Raw genomic sequence first — 26025 nt, forward strand, 5'->3', positions numbered from 1 at the left:
AACCTGCAGCCTGCAAAAAGGAGACCCCAAACACAGGAAGATAAGGAAAATGAGAAGACAAAAAACACACAGCAGGTGAAGGAGCAAGATAAAAACCTACCAGACCTAACAAATGAAGAGGTAATAGGCAGTCTACCTGAAAAAGAATTCAGAATAATGATAGTAAAGATGATCCAAGATTCTATTTCCATGATCCAAAATCTTGGAAATAGAATAGACAAAATGCAAGAAACAGTTAACAAGGACCTAGAAGAACTAAAGATGAATCAAGCATCGATTAAAAACACAATAAATGAAATGAAAAATACTCTAGATGGGGTCAATAGCAGAATAACTGAGGCAGAAGAACGGATAAGTGAGGTGGAAGATAAAATAGTGGAAATAACTGCTGCAGAGCAAAATAAAGAAAAAAGAATGAAAAGAACAGAGGACAGTCTCAGAGACCTCTGGGACAACATTAAACGCACCAACATTCGAATTATAGGGGTTCCAGAAGAAGAAGAGAAAAAGAAAGGGACTGAGAAAATATTTGAAGAGATTATAGTTGAAAACTTCCCTAATATGGGAAAGGAAATAGTTAATCAAGTCCAGGAGGCACAGAGAGTCCCATACAGAATAAATCCAAGGAGAAATACGCCAAGACACATATTAATCAAACTGTCAAAAATTAAACACAAAGAAATCATTAAAAGCAGCAAGGCAAAAACAACAAATAACACACAAGGGAATCCCCATCAGGATAACAGCTGATCTCTCAGCAGAAACTCTACAAGCCAGAAGGGAGTGGCAGGACATAATTAAAGTGATGAAGGAGAAAAACCTGCAACCAAGATTACTCTACCCAGCAGGGATCTCATTCAGATTTGATGGAGAAATTAAAACGTTTACAGACAAGCAAAAGCTGAGAGTTCAGCACCACCAAACCAGCTTTACAACAAATGCTAAAGGAACTTCTCTAGGCAAGAAACACAACAGAAGGAAAAGACCTACAATAACGAACCCAAAACAATTAAGAAAATGGGAATAGGAACATACATATCGATAATTACCTTAAATGTAAATGGACTAAATGCTCCCACCAAAAGACACAGATTGGCTGAATGGATACAAAAACAAGACCCATATATATGCTGTCTACAAGAGACCCACTTCAGACCTAGAGACACATACAGACTGAAAGGGGATGGAAAAAGATATTCCATGCAAATGGAAACCAAAAGAAAGCTGGAGTAGCAATTCTTATGAGACAAAACAGACTTTAAAATAAAGACTATTAGAAGAGACAACGAAGGACACTACATAATGATAAAGGGATCGCTCCAAGAAGATATAACAATTGTAAATATTTATGCACCCAACATAGGAGCACCTCAATACATAAGGCAAATACTAACAGCCATAAAAGGAGAAATCAGCAGTAACACAATCATAGTAGGGGACTTTAACACCCCACTTTCACCAATGGACAGATCATCCAAAATGAAAATAAATAAGGAAACACAAGCTTTAAATGATACATTAAACAAGATGGACTTAATTGATATTTATAGGGCATTCCATCCAAAAACAAAAGAATACACATTTTTGTCAAGTGCTCATGGAACATTCTCCAGGATAGATCATATATTGGGTCACAAATCAAGCCTTGGTAAATTTAAGAAAATTGAAATTGTATCAAGTGTCTTTTCCGACCACAATGCTATGAGACTAGACATCAATTACAGGAAAAGATCTGTAAAAAATACAAACACATGGAGGCTAAACAATACACTACTCAATAACGAAGTGATCACTAAAGAAATGAAAGAGGAAATTAAAAAATACCTAGAAACAAATGACAATGGAGACATGACGACCCAAAACCTATGGGACGCAGCAAAAGCAGTCCTAAGGGGGAAATTTATAGCAATACAATCCCACCTTAAGAAACAGGAAACATCTCGAGTAAACAACCTGACCCTGCAACTAAAGCAATTAGAGAAAGAAGAACGAAAAACCACCAAAGTTAGCAGAAGGAAAGAAATCATAAAGATCAGATCAGAAATAAATGAAAAAGAAATGAAGGAAATGATAGCGAAGATCAATAAAACTAAAAGCTGGTTCTTTGAGAAGATAAACAAAATTGATAAACCATTAGCCAGACTCATCAAGAAAAAAAGGGAGAAGACTCAAATCAATAGAATTAGAAATGAAAAAGGAGAAGTAACAACTAACACTGCAGAAATACAAAAGATCATGAGAGATTACTACAAGAAACTCTGCCAATAAAATGGACAACCTGGAAGAAATGGACAAATTCTCAGAAATGCACAACCTGCCAAGACTGAATCAGGAAGAAATAGAAAATATGAACAGACCAATCACAAGCACTGAAATTGAAACTGTGATTAAAAATCTTCCAACAAACAAAAGCCCAGGACCAGATGGCTGCACAGGCGAATTCTATCAAACATTTAGAGAAGAGCTAACACCTATCCTTCTCAAACTCTTCCAAAATATAGCAGAGGGAGGAGCACTCCCAAACTCATTCTACGAGGCCACCATCACCTTGATACCAAAACCAGGCAAGGATGTCACAAAGAAAGAAAACTACAGGCCAATATCACTGATGAACATAGATGCAAAAATCCTCAACAAAATACCAGCAAACAGAATCCAACAGCACATTAAAAGGATCATACACCATGATCAAGTGGGGTTTATTCCAGGAATGCAAGGATTCTTCAATATACGCAAATCAATCAATGTGATACACCATATTAACAAATTGAAGAAGAAAAACCATATGATCATCTCAATAGATGCAGAGAAAGCTTTCGACAAAATTCAACACCCATTTATGATAAAAACCCTGCAGAAAGTAGGCATAGAGGGAACTTTCCTCAACATAATAAAGGCCATATATGACAAACCCACAGCCAACATTGTCCTCAATGGTGAAAAACTGAAAGCATTTCCACTAAGATCAGGAACAAGACAAGGCTGCCCACTCTCACTCTTATTCAACTTAGTTTTGGAAGTTTTAGCCACAGCAATCAGAGAAGAAAAGGAAATAAAAGAAATCCAAATTGGAAAAGAAGAAGTAAAGCTGTCACTGTTTGCAGATGACATGATACTATACATAGAGAATCCTTAAGATGCTACCAAAAAACTACTAGAGCTAATCAATGAATTTGGTAAAGTAGCAGGATACAAAATTAATGTACAGAAATCTCTGGCATTCCTGTACACTAATGATGAAAAATCTGAAAATGAAATCAAGGAAACACTCCCATTTACCATTGCAACAAAAAGAATAAAATATCTAGGAATAAACCTACCTAAGGAGACAAAAGACCTGTGCAGAAAATTATAAGACACTGATGAAAGAAATTAAAGATGATACAAATAGATGGATAGATATACCATGCTCCTGCATTAGAAGAATCAATATTGTGAAAATGACTCTACTACCCAAAGCAATCTACAGATTCAATGCAATCCCTATCAAACTACCACTGGCATTTTTCACAGAACTAGAACAAAAAATTTCAAAATTTGTTTGGAAAAACAAAAGACCCCGAATAGCCAAAGCAATCTTGAGAACAAAAAACGGAGCTGGAGGAATCAGGCTCCCTGACTTCAGACTATACTACAAAGCTACAGTAATCAAGACAGTGTGGTACTGGCACAAAAACAGAAAGATAGATCAATGGAACAGGATAGAAAGCCCAGAGATAAACCCACGCACATATGGTCAACTTACCTTTGATAAAGGAGGCAGGAATGTACAGTGGAGAAAGGACAGCCTCTTCAATAAGTGGTGCTGGGAAAACTGGACAGGGACATGTAAAAGTATGAGATTAGATCATTCCCTAACACCATACACAAAAATAAGCTCAAAATGGATTAAAGACCTAAATGTAAGGCTAGACACTATCAAACTCTTAGAGGAAAATATAGGCAAAACACTCTATGACATAAATCACACCAAGGTCCTTTTGGACCCACCTCCTAGAGAAATGGAAATAAAAACAAAGATAAACAAATGGGACCTAATGAAACTTCAAAGCTTTTGCACAGCAAAGGAAACCATAAACAAGACCAAAAGACAACCCTCAGAATGGGAGAAAATATTTGCAAATGAAGCAACTGACAAAGGATCAATCTCCAAAATTTATAAGCAGCTCATGCAGCTCAATAGCAAAAAAACAAACAACCCAATCCAAAAATGGGCAGAAGACTTAAATAGGCATTTCTCCAAAGAAGATATACAGACTGCCAACAAACACATGAAAGAATGCTCGACGTCATTAATCATTAGAGAAATGCAAATCAAAACTACAATGAGATATCATCTCACACCAGTCAGAATGGCCATCATCAAGAAATCTAGAAACAATAAATGCTGGAGAGGGTGTGGAGAAAAGGGAACACTCTTGCACTGCTGGTGGGAATGTGAATTGGTACAGCCACTATGGAGAACAGTATGGAGGTTCCTTAAAAAACTACAAATAGAACTACCATATGACCCAGCCATCCCACTACTAGGCATATACCCTGAGAAAACCATAATTCAAAAAGAGACATGTACCAAAATGTTCATTGCAGCTCTATTCACAATAGCCCGGAGCTGGAAACAGCCTAAGTGTCCATCATCGGATGAATGGATAAAGAAGATGTGGCACATATATACAATGGAATATTACTCAGCCATAAAAAGAAACGAAATTGAGCTATTTGTAATGAGGTGGATAGACCTAGAGTCTGTCATACAGAGTGAAGTAAGTCAGAAAGAGAAAGACAAATACCGTATGCTAACACATATATACGGAATTTAAGAAAAAAAAAATGTCATGAAGAACGTAGGGGTAAAACAGGAATAGAGACACAGACCTACTGGGGGTGGGCTTGGGGATATGGGGGGGGTGGGCTGTGACGGGGCAGAGGAGAGGCATGGACGTGTATACACTGCCGGGCGTGGGGTGGATGGATGGTGGGGGGTGGCCGCGTGGCGAGGGGGGGATCGACTCCGTGCTTTGTGGCCGCCTGGAGGGGGGGGATGGGGAGGGGGGAGGGAGGGAGACACAGGAGGGAGGGGATGTTGGAACAGATGTATATGTATGACTGATTCACTTTGTTGTAAAGCAGAGACTAAGAAAAAAAATAAAAAAAAATTTTAATGGTGGATTAACATCGATAACGTATTTAACACTGATCAATGTTTGAAGTGTCAAAGAGCAAAAGAAAACAATCCTCTTAAATATGTATAAATATTTAAATATAGAAAACCCCCATTAATAGTTGAAGCAAAGTACATTTAATGGTTGCATTGAAAAGGAGAAGTGGGCGATTCACACCAGGGGAAGATGTAAAAATGAGACTTTTCAAACACTGCCTATGGGACAGCCTCATACTTTCATAACTTAAACCTCATCTTACTTAGATATATAGAACTATGTAAAAAAATCACACCCACAAGTAGAAAATTGGTAATTTGTTTACAAAGTGCAATATCTCAGTACAGCAAATTCATCTCAAACAAAGAAACAGAGTATGTGTGGCTTCTTGGCCTTTAAAACTCCCCTGGTTTCCATTTAGATGGTTTAACATTTAGTTGTGATACGTAACACAATAAGCCTGTGTAATGAAACTTGGGCCCCTTAATACCTGCTATTAATTAATTCCAACGTAAGAGTGTGAGACCTGGAAAGTAAACTGTCAGCATCTGATTGATGAGGTACGGATTATGTGAATAACATTTATGACCTGGTACCAGTCAGTAAACCCAACACAAACTATTGTTCTGTAATGAATTCTGTATGGTTTGCAGGTCCTTCAATAACTGAAGATTTTTCCTGCTTTTTTCTCCAGGTCTCGGTTTGGCAAAGCCCTTCTTATTTGTGGTCCCTGTGGTTGCAGAAGAACGGCCGCTGCTGTTTCCTTCCTCATCAAGAGTCTTTTTGGTGGTTCTTAATTCCCTCTTCTGCTTCCGCAACTTCTGTTTCTCCAGCTATACCAAAAAGCCAAGGCAGGGAAAAAAGGAGAAATTAATGAAAACCTATTTTTCTGAAAACTGGTATTTCTAACTCTCATACTAACTAAAACGCATATAATATATTCTGGATTTATATTTTTAAAGGCTTCAAAAATCTATTGTACTAGTCATTTAACAGTGTTTAAAATATATAGTGACATAAACACCTGTAAACAAGAGTCAACACATCAATTCTGGTGCTGTATCAGAAGTTAAGAGTTGCCAAAGTATAGCACAGGGTGAGTGAGAAGCAAGGGAGTTCAGGGGAAGGTCTCAAGGAGGCGGCAAAAAAATCTGACATGGGAAATGGAAGACAGGATTCTAATACACTGAGAAAGGCATCCTAGAAACTAGTCTGCACAGACAAAGAAGCACGTTGCAGTTGGATGAAGGGATGTAATGGTAATGTATTAATACTATGAAAAGGATTTTTAATTTTATTATTTCACCTTTTAGAATAATTTATTTCAAATAGGGAGCTTTATTTTTACTTTAGCTGCTGGCTGAAATAAATCGCTGCTGGCACACTGGTGTTCCATTAGAATAAAGTTAAATCTAATGTACAGGAAACAAATTAGATCATTACTCCTATAGGAATCATTTGCTTGCATTTATTCTTTTATTTTTAGTATGTGAACTTTGGGAAAAAATGCTTAAAAAGCTAGGTTTTGGAGTTGCAAAGACCCCAGTCTGCCATCATACCTCTGCCATTTACCAGTGAGCCAATATCCTTGGGCAAGTTAAATAATTTCATTTTAGGGTATGCTCACCTCCCAGGACCTTGGCTCCAGTTTCCTCATTTGTAAAATGCAATATATACTCACTTCATAAGCCTTCCATGAAAATTAAATAAGATGACATAGAGCACTCAGCATTGTGCCTATTACACAGCAACCAATTAATAAATGTCTGACAACCTGTTCTGCTACCAGTCTTCTCCGTTTCAGTCAGCTGTACCACCGTCCTCTCCCTCCACATGATATCCAGCAGCAAGCAGCCCTGATAATTCTATTTCCAAGACTCACCTCAAATCTGTCTACTTCCTCCAACTGCAGTCACCGGTAACCTCTGATCAAGATAAGCTTAAATGGCGTAGTTGGTCTCACAGCCTCTCTCCTGTCTCTACCCCCTCCCGGCAGTCACAGTCATCTCTTAAATACACCAATCATTACATTTCTCTCTGGATGGAAACCCTGGAGTGTGACTTCCCATTGCACTTAGTAGGTACTTAAATACATGGTTGTTTTATTAATATAATTAGTAACGTAAATGTAACTAAAGATCTTTTTCACATATTTACATCTGATTTATTCCTTTAGAAATTAAGAATTTCTAGGTGTTTTTAAAAAGACCTGGGTAAACTTTGAATCATTTAAACTCATCACAGAGGTAAAGCTTGTTCATATAAGAATATTAAATATATTCAGTACTTGTAAGATGTATTTTAGATTATAAAATCTACTCAGAGACTTCAAGACAGTGTCTTCTTTCTTAGCCTGCTTAACACCAATTCTTAATAACTAATGCAATGAATTAATAAGTGTCTACAGTGAAAAATACTTCCTGTAGCTTTCTATCTATGATACACTTACAAGGGCATCAATTAACATATTTGAAGAAAAGGGGTTGTTTTGTTCTGTTTTACTCTTGTTTTTTAATCATTACAAATGAGTTAAGGAAAACAGAGTTACTTGGGCTTGATATTTTCGAACTTGAGTTATTTGATTGGCCTTTGCCTCCATCCTGCCCACTAATGCCTCCAGTTCGCACTCTAGGTTGTCTTTCAGTTCAGTGGTTCGTGATTCTTGGATAAGTTTCACAAGCTGCTGGTGATCACTGTATAAAAAACAGAAGGAGAGCTTGGTTAAGTTTTCTGTGTTAGCTGGTTAAGTCCACTACATCTCACTCACCATGGGACCACTGCTCTGTGCATTAAAAAATGACTCAATTTTGGGACTTCCCTGGTGGTCCAGTGGTTAAGACTTCGCCTTCCAGTGTAGGGGTGCAGGTTCGATCCCTGGTCGGGGAGCTAAGATCCCAAATGCCTCAAGGCCAAAAAACCAAAACATAAAAAAAACAGAAGCAATTCTGTAACAAATTCAATAAAGACTTTAAAAATGGTCCACAAAAAAAACCCAAAAACAAACCTAAAAAAAAAAAAAGACTCAATTTTTTAAAACAGAGCAAAATTTTCCATATTATTAGTGATAGTGTAAAAGTTTAAAAAAGGTACTGGATGCAAATGCAAGAAAAGTTCTTAATTTGAAAGAGCTAATTACTTATATCTCCACCTCCCCCACAAGAGCAGTACATATGTAGAAAAGGAAAGTCTAGAGAAGGATCTTGTTCTTCAAACACTCACTTCCTAACTTATCAGTTACGTTTAGCCAAAGTTAATGTAGATCAAGCTCCCAAACAAGGAAATAAAACTTAAATGTAAACCTTGGTCTCCAAAACATTTAACAATTATAGAAAAAGGAGAAATTTCACCCAGAACAGTTGTATTGGTTAAAGTCCTAGTAACTTGTTCAGTGGTTGGTGCAAGGACTGTGTTCAACAAATATTTCTTAAAATATTGAAACATGAAAAACAGAATTAATAAAGTCACCAAGAAGTTAAATGAGGTTTTAGAACTAAATATAACTAAAAAACGAAAAAACTGAAACTCACAAGCTCATTTGCCCAAATTCATGTTGTAAAGTCTCTAAGACTTCTGCCAGCTCTTCATTAATGCTGCTACAGGGGGGAGGCGTTGCTGACTTCTTGCTTTTCCCACTTCGTGAAGACACTTGCTTTGCCAAAGGAACACTGCTGACTACTCGATCATTGCACAAGACTTTACTGTGTTGCTTCAGTAGATGTAAGACATGTTGAACATTGGCTACCACAGCATGACTAGGGCTGGTGGACTGAAGAAAAATGAAGAGAAGTAACTGAAGCCACATCCTCTAGAAAAATGTTTTCTCTTTCCCCCCTAAGCCTGGGTAAAAAGACCCTCTCCACCTCCACAGAAAAGCCTGTGATACAAGCCTCCTGGTGTACAGTGCATCTCCAGTCTCCCCTTACTCTCCACCCTAGTGTTATCCACTTGGCTTACATACCCATCTCTATGAGCTATGGATGAACATCCCAACTGTCCCCTGCTCCCAGTCTCTTCAGCCTCTAACTCCATAGTTCTATCAGTTATCCTCCGAAAATATTATTCTGATCACGTTCTTCTATTTGACACCATTTAATGTTAAGCTTGCTGACTCTAATGTCCAAACTCCTCAGCACAGAAATCAAGGCCCTATAACACTAAGCTGCAACTTCTACACCTTGGCCTCAGGTCCCACTATCTCCTACCTGCTCTCCACTATTTGAATGAACTGTATTTGCACATGCCATTTCTTTTGTGTGCCAATTTTTATACCTTTTGAAAAACCCAGCTCAAATACATGATTTGTAGACCTTCTTAAAACATCCAGGTAATTAATTGGTCCATTCTCAGATCACCTGTGGCATTTATCTCGATCACAGGATTTATCACAATATATTGTAACTGTGTTTGCATGTCTTTTCCACCTATTAAGTAGTGTAAGCACTTCCAGGTGATAGGGACTATTACCGTATTCATTCCTCTGTCCTCTAGTAGGAAGCATTAAGTTCATGCTTGTCACATAAGCAACGGGAAAAACCTGGTAGCCCTCTCAAAATTTTTGTTTTTATTTTGAACACTGAACAAGTCTCAATGTGCAATTTCAATTTATAAACAGATGGTTGGGCCAACTTGGCTCCATAAGCAAGTTTAAAATGCAGATTCCTAGGTAGCATGCCAAACTCAATCAGTGTGTGGTCAAGGCTTAGAAATGTACATTTAAAAGTCTGCCAGTTGATTCTAAACAGCCAGGTTTGCAAACCACTCAGCTAAGCTAAACATGCTCTTTTTATCCTAGTTTTTGTTGTTAGGTAGCAAATTGAATTTAGTAATATATATACAAAGATGTATATACCACATCCAAGTGGGGTTTATTCCAGGAATGCAAGGCTAGTTCAATGTTTGAAAATGAATCTATGTAATCCAGCATATAAAAAAGGTAAAGAAGAAAAATCATATAACCATATCATTTGATGAAGAAAAGCATTTGAAAAAATCCAACACCCATTAAGGGTATAAACTTTCAGCAAAGCAGGAACAGACAGAAATTTCCTCAAGTTGACAAAGAGCACAAACAAAGAACCTACAGCTAATATCATACTTATCGGTGAAAGACTGAATCCTTTCCCCTGAAGATCAGCAAAAAGGCAAGGGTATCCACTCTCATCACTCTTACTTACAACATGATGCAGGAAATCCTAGCCAGTGCAGTAAGGCAAGAAAGGAAATAAAAGGCACACAAAGTAAAAAGGAAGAAATAAACTATCCTCATTTACAAATGACATGATTCTTCACATAGAAAAGCTTACGTAAATCCAAGAAATAATTCCTAGGACTAATAAGTGAATTCAGCAAGGTCACAGAATGTAAGATTAACATAAAAACTCAAATGTACTAACAATGATCATGTAGAAGCTGAAATTAAAACAACACAATTTACAATTGCTCAAAAAAAAGTTGTATATAAATCTGATAAAACAGGAATGGGACTAATACCATGAAAATCCTGATGAAAGAAATCAAAGATCTAAATAAGTAAGAGATGTACCATTCTCATGGGCTGAAAGACTCAAGAAGGATGTCAATCCTCCCAAATTAATACAGTTCCTATCAAAATTCCAGCAAGACCTTTTCTTTGGTAGAGACGTTTTTTCTAAAATTCACATGGAAAGGCAAAGGAACTAGAAGAGCTAAAAGAATCTTGAAGTTCTTTTTCCTGTTATTTTTCTGACTATTAAGGAAATTTTATGTCTCGAATCTCGTAATTAGAAAAATTGTAACGTTTATTTTGTCTTTTAAATTTCATTTTTTCTAGTAATTCACCTTTATTTCACTTTACAAATGTACTGGTTTATGACAATGTATAAATAAAAATAAAAACTGGTCCTCCACAACAGATAAGTTTGGGAAACACTCAGATGACAGCATTCTTAGCTGTTTGAATATTTCACAAAAAGTACAAATTACAACTTCAAAAGAAGACCTCAGGTTGAAAAGCCCTATCTTTGAACCTGTCCTGTTCAAGTATTAATGACTTCAGTGAGAATTACCAAAGATAGGCAAATTAAATTTGGGGATAACACATACATAATGGAAGACTGAACTAGATTCTAATCTAATGTGGGATAGGTGAATCAATTCCTATAGTACTGCATTTGATTAAAAATTCTGTATAAAAATCAACTCCACAAGTATAGGACCTAGAGAGGCTGATGCTAAGACTAAGTAGAAGACCTATTACTGCAGATGACTCTAGAATTAATGAGCGAAAGGGATGCTGTGGCTTCCCCATAACATTAATGTGATGCTAGCCTGAGTTAACAGACTATCCAGAAAATGACCAAGACTCTATCCTGTGCTAGTCACACCACATTTAGAGGACTATATTCGATTCAGGAAGAGAGTGAGGAGGTGGTTAAGAAACTCATAAAGCATATCTTATGATGAATAGCTGAAGAAAAAGAATTATTTATAACCTAGAATAAGGAGATGAGAATAAAGATACAGCTATCTGGGACTTCCCTGGTGGTCCAGTGGTAAAGAATCCGCCTTCCAATGCAGGGAACATGGGTTCAATCCCTGGTCTGGGAACAAAGATCCCACATGCTGTGGGGCAACTAAGCCTGTGCGTCACAACTACTGAGCCCAGGCGCCTCAACTAGAGAACCCACGGGCCGCAAACTACAGAGCCCACATGCTCTGGAGCCTGCGTGCTGCAACTAGAGAAGAGAAAACCGGCACACCACAACTAGAGAGAAGCCCGCACACTGCAATGAAGAGTCTTTGCGCCGCAACAAAAGATCCTGCATGCCTCAACAAAGATACCACATGCTGCAACTCAGACACGACACAGCCAAAAAATAGTTAATTAAAACAAAAAGAACCCTTAATCTATTATCAATATAAGATTAAAAAAAGATATAGCTATCTTCTAAAGTTTTAAAATTTTCCTATAGTTAAGGGTTCATTTGGTCTATGTGGATCCCTGAGAGCAGAAAAAAAAAATACCAATGAGTAGAATTTATAGTGACAGATTTCATCTCACTTAGGAACTTTCAAATAAAGCTGTCTAGAACTGTGAAGGGCTGTTTGAGGGTATAATGAGGTCTCATCAGTAGATGTATTTGGACAGAGTACATGACCATTATTCTGGATGTTTACATAATGAAAACATTGGACAGGGAACTGTACTAAGTGGGTCCCAAATCTAAATGAACATTAGATTGAGACTCGGGAACAACTGACTATACTTTCTAGGTCCCACACCCAGAAAATTCTGATTTAGTAGAACTGTGGTGGGGCTTCGTAATCTGCTTTTTCAGATGCAGAGTCAATGATTCTGATGCAGCTGGTCATCCTTTGAGAAACTTCCCAGCCCAACTCAAAGATTCTATGGCAAAGTAGAAGAACCTTGGTTAGGAACAAAGGTTCAGAGATGAACCTTTTGACCTTGGTAGGTCAAAAGATGATCTGCAATCTAAGAAGAGGTTAAATTTAGGGTAAAGGACAGCCAACGACAAAACTTTTTAAAAGTGATCTGGCCGCACACATCTACAAAGGGCAAGTGGAAAAGCTAGGAAATAGTTCATTCCCTAAGCTTTCACTGAGGATTTACTATGGGGTTAAAATAAACAAATAAATACCTAAAATTAAAATTTACTCCTCAAGCTTCTCAAATTCACAATCTAGTTGGATACTCAAGGCATCTATACATGAAACAACCAGCAACACAAACATTAATGAAAAAGTGGTATAAACACAATGTTAAGCACTTCTTAGAAATCACCCAGTACTTGCTGATATTTGATAAAATTATCATCTCCACATTTTTAAGCACTAAAGGAACTTAAGATTCAAGTCTATGTATGACTGCTTCTTGGAGAATGAATCCTATAAGTAATAAGCATGTGAGGACACAGAGGATGTGACTTCTTTTCATTTAAATATCTATAAAATACAAATCAACAAGGCTGATACTAAAAATCCAGTGCTACAAATATACTATTTCCTATCTGCAACCACACCTTCTGCAAACCAGAGTCTCTGCTTTTGCTCATAACTTCCCTTCTGCATAGACTCTACCTGCTTTAAAGTGTCCCCCCAGTCTCCTCCCTGCTCCCCCAGTCCCATAAAACTTTCCTTTATCTCATTCTCAAATCACTATGATCCAATTGGTAAAAAAGCAGAAAAAAATTTCTGCCATTTATAGGTATACAGGCAGATGAGTGGATTTAATTCAAAGATCTAAGTTGTACAAAAAAAGCCACAGTTCGACCAACTCACCTTTCCAGCTACAAATGGCATATCACCCAAGCATAATCTATAATGTGGTTGTGCAGCAAAACAGTTCCTAGAACCTTTCTGCATGGAAAAGAAAAAAGAAGAGCAATTTTACTCACATGATGATAAAAGCTGGCTATATAGGACTAACCTGAAACTTCAGCTTACTGCTGGGCTACTGCTTGTTTTATCTCTATTGGCATTATGGTCTGGAGCTCCTAATAATACTTGTCAACACATATCCTAGCCTAGGAAAGGCTAGGAAAGAAAAAATAGTTCCTGACAAAACATCAGTTACAGTCTCAGTAGAGAAACTGTGTGTGTGTGTGTGCACGGGCACGCGTGCATATATATATATACACAAACTTTTAAGTGCAAAAGATAATGTGATACTGAATAGTAACTAACATTTGTGCAGTGCTATGTAGTTCTAACACTTTCATATATATTATCTCACTGTCAGGGTGAAAATTTAGAAGTAGATATTACTTATCCCCATTTTCCCAATGAAGAAACTGAAAATGAAAGAGATTCACTCATCCAAGGTTGAAGTACCACATGGTTTATCAGTGTTTTCACATAAACTACGCCAAGTAATAACCAGCACTATGACTTAATGGTTCTTTTTTCATACCTTTTCTGGTGGTTTTGACTTCTTTTTAATTCTTTTTGCATTAGGAACACATGAAGTTGCCTTATCTTCAAAGATAAGTCTATTTGTTTCTAGAGCAGTCTGCAACTAGGAAAAATATGAGAGCCTAAAGTTAATACTGTAGAAATAAAAGCTATGACTCAAATGTGAGATCTGCCACGTAAAGGCCTGTTAAAAAAACCTACAGTAGTATTGTAGAGTATAGAATGAAAAACCCATCATAGCTGTGTAGCTATATCTGGAATCAATCCGTCAACATTTATCCAATATTTTAAATCAATACCACTCTCTCAATTTACTTAAAGTGCTGTCCTATAATTTGTCCTTTCACTTAGCCAGGAAACTTTTAGCTCCTTATTTGAGGTTGGTCCTTAAATTATGTCTAATGAGTTAAAGGCAGTATTTCCAACTCCAAACCAATGTTTCAACATTTTCTTCTTTTCACGCACGGCATATACAACAGCGCTGGACACAAAGCAGCTGGAGAACAAAGTACAATTTCTTCCTCTTTTAAAAACTCATACACTTAACAATGTAAGAAGAAGGAACTGGAAATCTATGTCCAAAAGAACTGGGAGGTATATCAGAGAATGTTATCAAGCCCTTTTCTCTAGAAGCTTAGTAACTACATTAATTTAATATGGTAGAAATTCCACAAACAATTACTAAGGATTTCAAACAAGGACTGCTGTTTTCAACTTTCCTTAAAAAATATAATTACAGGGCTCCCCTGGTGGCGCAGTGGTTGAGAGTCCACCTGCCAATGCAGGGGACACGGGTTCGTGCCCCGGTCTGGGAAGATCCCACATGCCGCGGAGCAGCTGGGCCTGTGAGCCATGGCTGCTGAGCCTGTGCGTCCGGAGCCTGTGCTCCGCAACAGGAGAGGCCACGGCAGTGAGAGGCCCGCGTACTGCCAAAAAAAAAATATATATATATATATATATATATATATATATACATATATATAATTACATGCATATTCACAGGTGTGTGTGTGTGAGTGTGTGTCTGTGTGTGTATTTGTCTAGAATACTGGTTTTCAAACCTGCCTATGTATCAAAATTGTCTGGAGTTTATGAGAAAATTCAGATTGTCAGGTGCCTCTCCAGACGTCATGATTTTAAACATTACAGGCTGGGGAAATTTATATTTTAAAAGTTTTTTTTTTTTATTAGTTTCTGCTTTGTAACAAAGTGAATCAGTCATACATATACATCTGTTCCCACATCCCTTCCCTCTTGCGTCTCCCTCCCTCCCACCCTCCCTATCCCACCCCTCCAGGCGGTCACAAAGCACCGAGCTGATCTCCCTGTGCTATGCGGCTGCTTCCCACTATCTATCTACCTTACGTTTGGTACTGTATATGTGTCCATTCCTCTCTTTCGCTTTGTCAGCACTTACACTTCCTCCTCCCAATATCCTCAAGTCCATTCTCAAGTAGGTCTGTGTCTTTATTCCTGTTTTACCCATAGGTTCTTCATGACATTTTTTCCCTTAAATTCCATATATATGTGTTAGCATACGGTATTTGTCTTTCTCTTTCTGACTTACTTCACTCTGTATGACAGACTCTAGGTCTATCCACCTCATTACAAATAGCTCAATTTCGTTTCTTTTTATGGCTGAGTAATATTCCATTGTATATATGTGCCACATCTTCTTTATCCATTCATCCGATGATGGACACTTAGGTTGTTTCCAGCTCCAGGCTATTGTGAATAGAGCTGCAATGAACATTTTGGTACATGTCTCTTTTTGAATTATGGTTTTCTCAGGGTATATGCCTAGTAGTGGGATGGCTGGGTCATATGGTAGTTCTATTTGTAGTTTTTTAAGGAACCTCCATACTGTTCTCCATAGTGGCTGTACCAATTCACATTCCCACCAGCAGTGCAAGAGTGTTCCCTTTTCTCCACACCCTCTCCAGCATTTATTGTTTCTAGATTTCTTGATGATGGCCATTCTGACTGGTGTGAGATGATATCTCATTGTAGTTTTGATTTGCATTTCTCTAATGATTAATGACGTCGAGCATTCTTTCATGTGTTTGTTGGCAGTCTGTATATCTTCTTTGGAGAAATGCCTATTTAAGTCTTCTGCCCATTTTTGGATTGGGTTGTTTGTTTTTTTGCTATTGAGCTGCATGAGCTGCTTATAAATTTTGGAGATTAATCCTTTGTCAGTTGCTTCATTTGCAAATATTTTCTCCCATTCTGAGGGTTGTCTTTTGGTCTTGTTTATGGTTTCCTTTGCTGTGCAAAAGCTTTGAAGTTTCATTAGGTCCCATTTGTTTATCTTTGTTTTTATTTCCATTTTTCAAGGAGGTGGGTCCAAAAGGATCTTGCTGTGATTTATGTCATAGAGTGTTTTGCCTATGTTTTCCTCTAAAAGTTTGATAGTTTCTGGCCTTACATTTAAGTCTTTAATCCATTTTGAGCTTATTTTTGTGTATGGTGTTAGGGAATGATCTAATCTCATACTTTTACATGTCCCTGTCCAGTTTTCCCAGCACCACTTATTGAAGAGGCTGTCCTTTCTCCACTGTACATTCCTGCCTCCTTTATGAAAGACAAGTTGACCATATGTGCGTGGGTTTATCTCTGGGCTTTCTATCCTGTTCCATTGATCTATCTTTCTGTTTTTGTGCCAGTATCACACTGTCTTGATTACTGTAGCTTTGAAGTATAGTCTGAAGTCAGGGAGCCTGATTCCTCCAGCTCCGTTTTTCGTTCTCAAGATTGCTTTGGCTATTCGGGGTCTTTTGTTTTTCCAAACAAATTTTGAAATTTTTTGTTCTAGTTCTGTGAAAAATGCCAGTGGTAGTTTGATAGGGATTGCATTGAATCTGTAGATTGCTTTGGGTAGTAGAGTCATTTTCACAATATTGATTCTTCTAATCCAGGAGCTTGGTATATCTATCCATCTATTTGTATCATCTTTAATTTCTTTCATCAGTGTCTTATAATTTTCTGCACAGGTCTTTTGTCTCCTTAGGTAGGTTTATTCCTAGATATTTTATTCTTTTTGTTGCAATGGTAAATGGGAGTGTTTCCTTGATTTCATTTTCAGATTTTTCATCATTAGTGTACAGGAATGCCAGAGATTTCTGTACATTAATTTTGTGTCCTGCTACTTTACCAAATTCATTGATTAGCTCTAGTAGTTTTTCGGTAGCATCTTTAGGATTCTCTATGTATAGTATCATGTCATCTGCAAACAGTGACAGCTTTACTTCTTCTTTTCCAATTTGGATTTCTTTTATTTCCTTTTCTTCTCTGATTGCTGTGGCTAAAACTTCCAAAACTAAGTTGAATAAGAGTGGTGAGAGTGGGCAGCCTTGTCTTGTTCCTGATCTTAGTGGAAATGCTTTCAGTTTTTCACCATTGAGGACAATGTTGGCTGTGGGTTTGTCATATATGGCCTTTATTATGTTGAGGAAAGTTCCCTCTATGCCTACTTTCTGCAGGGTTTTTATCATAAATGGGTGTTGAATTTTGTCGAAAGCTTTCTCTGCATCTATTGAGATGATCATATGGTTTTTCTCCTTCAACTTGTTAATATGGTGTATCACATTGATTGATTTGCGTATATTGAAGAATCCTTGCATTCCTGGAATAAACCCCACTTGATTATGGTGTATGATCCTTTTAATGTGCTGTTGGATTCTGTTTGCTAATATTTTGTTGAGGATTTTTGCATCTATGTTCATCAGTGATATTGGCCTGTAGTTTTCTTTCTTTGTGACATCCTTGCCTGTTTTTGGTATCAAGGTGATGGTGGCCTCGTAGAATGAGTTTGGGAGTGCTCCTCCCTCTGCTATATTTTGGAAGAGTTTGAGGATAGGTGTTAGCTCTTCTCTAAATGTTTGATAGAATTCACCTGTGAAGCCATCTGGTCCTGTTCTTCAGGAAATTATGATGGAGCTCAAACACTCAGAACCAATGGATTAGTTAAAAGAAATCCTGAGATGATTACTAATGCTTCCCACAATGACTGCATTCTTTGGGGATAGAATTTATTCAGTGACAAGGAACACAGGGATTCCTCTCTCAGGAGTGTCTACATTCCCACACAACTAACGATGCTTTATACATAGTAAAGTGAATGGACATAATTCCATGAACATGAAATTACTACTCTGGAAGACCTATGAAGCCAATGAGTTTGAGAAGTATACAAAAGAAAAAAAAAGTGAACTATTTTAACTTCCTAAGTTCTTCCCAGTAGCTGTCATATATTTGTGTGGCAGAGTTTTTAACATTTTTAAGTGCTTTCATTATATTTTCTCTTGTTCGATGTCTCCAACATTAAGAAGATGTAAAATAAAGACCAGTATCAGTGGTAAAATTCCAAGCTCTGAACGCTTACATATCTCGCCCAGGACTACACAAATTATGGTTAGACTTGGAACCACGTATCAACCCTGGCCCCTATTCTACCACAACAGTGTTCACTATCAGAACTCAAAACCTTTACTGATATATTATCAGTAATAACTGATTTGGTCCCAACTTTTTGCCTGCTAAATACAAAACAAAACAACCACAATATAATTTTTTAAATTCATAAAATAATGAACTTGTTAATTCTGTATTTCATGTATAATAGAACTCACCACCACAATGTATATAAAGCATAACTTTAAAGTTTGCATGTTATGAGTCAAGAAACAGAGGCACAGTAAAGTGGCCTACCTACCCTAAAAAGTGGAATGGGGAGAGAAATCAAGTAATTTCAAAATTTGTTGGTGGTCAAAAATAAAGCCACAATGACTATATAACTCAGAAAGCACAGAGAGGTAAAAAATACATGCAAATTGATCAGAAGGTAAATATTTGAGAAAGAAAATATATCGGGTTCAATAGAAAGAGAATATGGTAAGTCAATGACTTCTGGGAAGCACTGGAAAAACAGACAAGATAACAAAGATGAGATAATAGATGTTTATAGTCCTGCGAGCACATTTATGAAGTGAGCCCAGGACACCGTTGGCATCTGGCCACAACCTGAACTGCAGAGCCTCCTCTCCTAATTGTTTTGGAATCAGGACCTGCTTCTTGTGTTAATATTATGAGAAAAGATACATGTAAATGTTATAAAACTTGAAGACTTTGGAAGGGGAGGGGCAATAAACGAGAGGTATTTGAATTAATAAGCTCACATGGGGAGAGTCTTCAGTTATAAACAGAAGTATTTTATTTAGCCTGTACGATTTGGTGGATATAGAAATGTTGCTATATCTTCTAGAAATGCAGTTCTAGTTGGTATATATAAACTCAATGATTCTGTGAATTCACACTGCCTCACCTATTCCACCTGGTGGCCCCTGCATGGGATAAAAATTCAAGGCTAGGAATGAGCAGAGCTCATTTTCCTTATATGGTGGCTTTTGTAAATTAGTATGGGTTACCACCTGTTGGGCAGCCCACTACCTAAGCTACTGTCCTCGTGTCTCGAGGCCACCAAAAAAGGGAAGCACCTACAAGCAGGATACTGAATGAGGCTTTCAAACATTTCCAATAGTGACTAATGTGGAAAGTTTTAGATGATTACGTATTATATTATGTATACAGTCGCTGATATTTTTTAGTCTATTGATTTAAAAAAAATAAAGCTGATCGAAAGCCCACAATTTAAAAAACCCTAAAGAATTGCTCAGCTTTTACTTTCTGTCTGTAAAAATATTTTTATAGTTTTCCGTATTAAGCTAAGTCTGCAAATTTATATACTGGACCAATCCAAATTATAAATAATCAAAGCAGCGCACATCTACATCTATTTATATATATGAAGAGTAGCATGAAATGTGGAGCCTACCTGCTCACATTTCAACTTACCTGGGCTGCCTTAGCTTGCATACGTTTCCTTTCCTGTTCTTCTAGATGGAGTTTTGCTTCTAACTTTCGCACTTTTTTCTAGTGATAAAAATATTAAAAGTGATAATAGTGAAAAGAGTTTCAGTGTCTATTTGTAAAATTTTTATCCATGACTCTCCTTTGCAATTCCACAGAATTATGGGTAAAATTCACAGCCAAAGAACACAGCCTCTGTATGAAGCCACACAGGCTACATCAGCGGTCCCCAACCTTTTAGGCACCAGGGACCGGTTTCTCATGGAAGACAATTTTTCTATGGATGAGGTGGGGGGGGGGAATGGTTCAGGCAGTAATGCGAGCGATGCAGAGCAGCAGATGAAGCTTTGCTCGCTCACCCACCACTCACCTGCTGTGTGGCCCGGTTCCTAATCAGCTGGAGACCCCTGGGCTACATGGAAGCTGAATCTGAAACTTTATAGTCTCAGTGGTATTAAATACTTCCCAAATGAATCAACTGAGACTAAAATTAGGACTTCCTTGGCAGCGCAGTGGTTGGGAATACACCTGCCAAGGCAGGGGACACGGGTTTGATCCCCGGTCTGGGAAGACCCCACATGCTGCAGAGGAACTAGGCCCATGCGTCACAACTGCTGAGCCTGAGCTCTAGAGCCTGCGAGCCACAATTACTGAGCCCACATGCCACAACTACTGAAGCCCGTGTGCTCTAGGGCCCATGTGCTGCAACTACTGAGTCTGTGTGCTGCAGCTATTGAAGCCCACGTGCCTAGCGCACATGCTCTGCAATAAGAGAAGACACTGCAATGAGAAGCCCGTGCACCACAACGAAGAGTAGCCCCCACTCACCACAACTAGAGAAAGCCCACGCACAGCAACAAAGACCCCATGCAGCCAAAAATAAATAAAAAATTTAAAAAAACAAACAAAAAACTAATATTAGTTCAGAGAACAAAAACCAAGTGATACAAGCCTTAAGGATACTCAAAAACACTTCATCTTTCAACATTTTCAAAAAGAACTCCTTCCTTATGTACACTAAGATGGTAAAATGTGAACTTTCTCTCCAAATTTACATTTCTTCCTTTAAAAAAATTCCTATGTTGCTTTGCTACAAGGTCACTTTTTTTCCTATAAAATATCCAGTATATTATAAAATAACCAATTTTACATAAGAACCAATATTATGCATTGATGAGTAAAAAAGATTTTCACTGACTTCTGCAAGGGCCTGCATTGTGATAAGCTTGTTATACTCTTGTTCAAGAAGATCCAATTTTTCAAGTTGGTTTTGAACATGCGTTTGATCATGTTGTCGTTCTCTTTCTAGGGAAACCTGGGAAACAATATTAAACACAGCATAATAATTTGACAAAAAACTGAAAAACTAACACTGAGGGTACTATGTTGTATGCTACTTGTCTGGCTTTTCTTTTTTTTATTATTCAAAGTTCTTATATTTTTAGTGCACTATTTTATACTTACATATATGTTATTATACTACAAGACACAATCACAGGGCTTCCCTGGTGGCGCAGTGGTTGAGAGTCCGCCTGCTGATGCAGGGAACATGGGTTTGTGCCCCGGTCCAGGAAGATCCCACATGCCGTGGAGCAGCTAGGCCCGTGAGCCATGGCCGCTGAGCCTGTGCGTCCGGAGCCTGTGCTCCGCAACGGGAGAGGCCACAACAATGAGAGGCCTGCGTACCGCAAAAAAACAAACAAAAAAAAAAACCCACAATCACAGTAGTCTCTGATTTTTGTGGTCTCCACTTGCCTAGTACAGTGGCTATAAACACTTGTTGGACAAGTGAAAATAATACTTTTAGAAAGGTGTTCCTATGAATAGTTTTTCAGTCATGATGCTTCTATCCTAAGTATCTGATCTACAGGTCTTAATCAAAAGTAATCTAGGGCTTCCCTGGTGGCGCAGTGGTTGAGAGTCCGCCTGCCGATGCAGGGGACGCGGGTTCGTGCCCCGGTCCGGGAAGATCCCACATGCCGCGGAGCGGCTGGGCCCGTTAGCCATGGCCACTAAGACTGCGCGTCCGGAGCCTGTGCTCTGCCAACGGGAGAGGCCACAATAGTAAGAGGCCTGCGTAACGCAAAAAAACCCACCCAAAAACAAACAAACAAAAAAAAAGAAAAGTAATCTAAATTCCCTGAAAAAATTAAAAGGAATCTGAGATTCCTTCACCATATAAAACCTTGAAACGTAACCAGGCAAAAACCCCACTAACCTAAAATGATTCTAACCACCTTTACTTGAGAAAAGGTAGGCTATGACCTAGATAATTGTAAAACTGACTTTTACAAATCAGTCCTTTAAAAAATCAAAAAAATACTAAGTTTCTTCAGACTCACAGACTTAGAAAACAAACTTATGGTCACCAAAGGGGAAAGGTCGGGGGGGACGGATTAATTGGGAGTTTGGGATTGACATGTACACACTTCTATATTTAAAATTGATCACCAACAAGGACCTATGTATAGCATATGAAACTCTGCTGAATATTCTACAATAACCTAAATGGGAAAATAATTTGAAAAAGAATAGACACATGTATATGTATAACTGAATCACTCTGCTGTACACCTGAAACTAACACAACATTGTCAATCAACCACATTCCAATATAAAATAAAAATTAAAAAGTACAAACTTCCAGTTACAAGTAAAATAAGTACTAGGGATGTTGTCTGGCTTTTCATACAACTACTTAGGTACTACAGAGGAATTCCAGGAAAACAATATTAAGATGAAACCAGAGGAAAATTAATAAATACAAGTGAAATGTTGTTCTTACTATATACTATTATAACATTTGGTTCTCTAACTAAGACTTGTTAATACGCTCTGAATGAAGGTATTTACTAGACATATAGGCTACACACAAATAGTTGTAATTAGTCTGGTTCTCTTACATAGTTAATCTCTTAATTAAGGCAATAATCATGGTTTTGGTATGTAACATTTACACTTCCTCTGAATTCTATGCAAAACATCCATCATTTTTTTTTTTCCAGGCTTAGGGTCAAGGATTTGAAAAGACTGCCACCTATCAGATTTAAGGACTGACAGCCACAGGATAAACCATTAAACTAGGATAAGAAGTGGAAGTCTGCTGAACTAAGGTCTACTGGTAAAAAGCAAAACATTAAGCACGTGAACTTGTAAACAGTGTACCTTCATATACAAGTCTATAGCAATAAGTATCACACTAACAGAAATTTGAATATGACAAAGTAATACAAACCAATAAATTTCTCAGGAATTTGTGTGAACTACTAATTTCCTCCCACCCACCTTAGTGGATAGTTATTGCCCTTGAAATAATACATTAAGTTAAATATTGGCACAAATCACACTTCACTTCCAGTATTGGAACCACTCTTATAAAATGGGCTAATCAAACTTTACTGATGAAAACGGGGCTTAATTCAAAGACATATATATATATATATATATATATATATATATATATATATATATATGTCTAACAGCTATATCAATATTAGTCAAGACATCTCACTGTTGTCTTATAGATGCTTTCTAACCCGAGAACAGAAATATGCCAATGAAGAGAACTGTGTATTACTGTACATAATGTTTTGCCATTTCCAATCATGTGGCAGATTTAACTCACCATCCCTTTCCCAACCCCATCCATCACACAAAAGTGTCAGAGAAAACATAGAAATAATAATAATTGCATAGCAAGTTTGAAGAAAGGGAAGTCTTCAGATGCAAAAAAGATAAATCAAAAGCAAGTTATACTGAAGCCAAATATTACATGAGGCAAGACTATAGCCTTGGTGTATAAGATACACAAGGAACGTGACATAAATCTCAGGCAACGTACCATCTGCACGATGCAAGAGCCCAAAGCCAACAAACTATCATAAATGCAGACCAGAACCAGGGAAACCCATCAAGCCCCAGCAAAGGCAAATCCACAACCATTTCATAAGGCTGCCTACACAACTTAGAAGTATGGAATTCCCAAGATAAACAACTCCAAAGAATAAGAGTTCATCATAAAAAAATATATATAGGTATACAGTTCTCATAAGAAAAAATGATTTTAAAAAGACTGGGAATTTTTATAGTGTTCAAAGAAATAAAATGAAGGAATAAAAAGCAAAGTAATGGTACATTAAAATAACAACAAAAATAGGTGGACTGAAGAGGACCCAACTGGAAACAAAAAAAATATGGTCACAAATAAATTCAATGGCATAGTAAAGAGACCTATATAATACAAATGAAAATTTCTGAAACATCCTCTTAAATATTGCTGTGCAATCAAATATTTCTTTGATATCTCCAACTATGACTGAAAGCTGACTGAGGTGGAAAGCATTTAATTTCTTTCACACTGCAGAGTACCCAGCAAAATATTAAGCATATAAACATTCAACTTTTGCATAATAAAGTTAAGATGCCCAGAAACTGTGGTATTCATGATGAATTCAAATTCTATATTCATAATAGGAAAAGGAGGTATGTTTTAAAAAAATATATTTGAGACTGATGTTGCAGATGTCCTCTCGTAAATGCATAGGTTACTTAAATTAAAATACCTCTGATGTAACAGAGCAAAATATTTTTGTTAAAATAACAACTGTAAAAAAGTTTTTCAAAGTATAAAGAACCTTGAAATGTGCTGAGTTGAGTCTTTAAACAAAATTCAAGAGGCAGAGAGGTACAAATATGCTTATTTATACTTTTGATAATGTACAAAGGAGTTAACATGACTTGAAAACACAATTAAATGTATAGTATTTTTCCAATTTAAGTAAAACTCTACCAAATACAGCAATAACAATGAAGACCAATCAAATCTTCAGACACCAGTTATAACTGATCCCAAGTAATTTCAGTCCTGTGCTGTTGTACTGTTCCAAAGCAGAAGCTGTCAAAGCTGTGTGTAGAGGATATGGCAGTGTGCGTGAGGGTCATCCAAAAAGGAAACTCCTCTTTTTAGCTTTGCTGGAAAAACAAACCACATTTTTCTCAAAGCTTCCACTAGCAGTTTTTCAAAATGAACTACTGGTACTATTACCTTTTAAGATGGACAGAGAATTGATTATTTCTAACAGCACCATTAGTCCTCACTGAGAAAAAAGGTCTTTATATCAACTTAATTTTCTCTATAACTTTTCTTGAGTGACTCTATGAAGTAACATACCTGTTTCCCTAATACAGATGTCCTCTCCATTTCTGCATGCTTTATCATGTTACGCATGTATTCCAATTGTTTTCCTAAAAGATTACATTTATTTTCTGCAGCTAACAGCTGAGATGTCAGCTCTAAAAAGAATACATAAGAAAAGCAGAAATTAGCTCACTCGCAGAAGTTTTAGTTTTAAGAAGCTGCTTAACATGAATCTACAGTATATATAATAAACATTTTCCAGTAGCTCTAGAAGCCTTTTCAGATGACCTAAGTCATTCTCTTTCTGCATGTTAGTCTAATCTGCCTTGAATTCAGACAGTAAATATAATACAGGACATCAGCACTTGTTCCACAAAATGCTCCCAAATATAAATGTAATTTTGTAGTGCTCGAAGACACCAAGCACTAGAAAACACTAATGTGGAATTTCTTTTAGAGTGATTTATAATACTTATTTTCATAGTGTTTCATTTCTTTCATAATTAAACAAACCTTGATTGTGCTTTGATTCCTCATTCTTTGAATTCTCCCTTTCTTGTATCTGTTCATCCAGTACTTTCTTATATTCAACTCTTTCTTTAGACAAGGTTTCTTCTGCCTGAATCCTTTCAAGTTCTAAACGTCGAATTTTATCTTGAAGATTCTTCAGAGCAGAAAATATAGCTGCCAAATACAAACATGGATACTATAATACTTATGGAAAAAGTTCACTGAAAAAGAATAAACTCATCTAAATAAAAAATAAAATTGATGGAGGATCACTCTTTGGGAATTATCATCAAATGGTAATTGTTTAAAAAACTCCATTTAAAGACATCTTTTGAGTCTCTGAAATGTGCTAGGTACTCAAGTAAAAAGCATAATGCCATGGTAAAAACATTTCAAAGATTTTATAAAATGGTAAAAATATTTAGCTAATCATACAAAATT

The 26025-nt window shown here is 37.1% G+C and overlaps 1 protein-coding gene across 1 annotated transcript in view; it reads right to left on the minus strand.

Moving 5' to 3' along the window:
• Positions 1 to 5465: 5465 nt before the first annotated feature.
• CEP57 (centrosomal protein 57) overlaps positions 5466 to 26025 on the minus strand; it is a 47961-nt gene continuing 27401 nt past the window's right edge. Inside the window, exons 3-11 of the mRNA XM_060104806.1 lie at positions 25588 to 25758; positions 25108 to 25229; positions 21136 to 21252; positions 19923 to 20000; positions 14068 to 14172; positions 13437 to 13514; positions 8687 to 8925; positions 7708 to 7852; positions 5466 to 5992 (exon numbers count right to left, since the gene is read on the minus strand). Of these exons, the coding sequence (XP_059960789.1) occupies positions 5759 to 5992; positions 7708 to 7852; positions 8687 to 8925; positions 13437 to 13514; positions 14068 to 14172; positions 19923 to 20000; positions 21136 to 21252; positions 25108 to 25229; positions 25588 to 25758 (1289 nt within the window). The 3' untranslated portion in view covers positions 5466 to 5758. The remainder of the gene's footprint in view (positions 5993 to 7707; positions 7853 to 8686; positions 8926 to 13436; positions 13515 to 14067; positions 14173 to 19922; positions 20001 to 21135; positions 21253 to 25107; positions 25230 to 25587; positions 25759 to 26025) is intronic.

This window comes from Mesoplodon densirostris, chromosome 7, assembly GCF_025265405.1.
Source record: "Mesoplodon densirostris isolate mMesDen1 chromosome 7, mMesDen1 primary haplotype, whole genome shotgun sequence".
NCBI classification, from domain to species: Eukaryota; Metazoa; Chordata; class Mammalia; order Artiodactyla; family Ziphiidae; genus Mesoplodon; species Mesoplodon densirostris.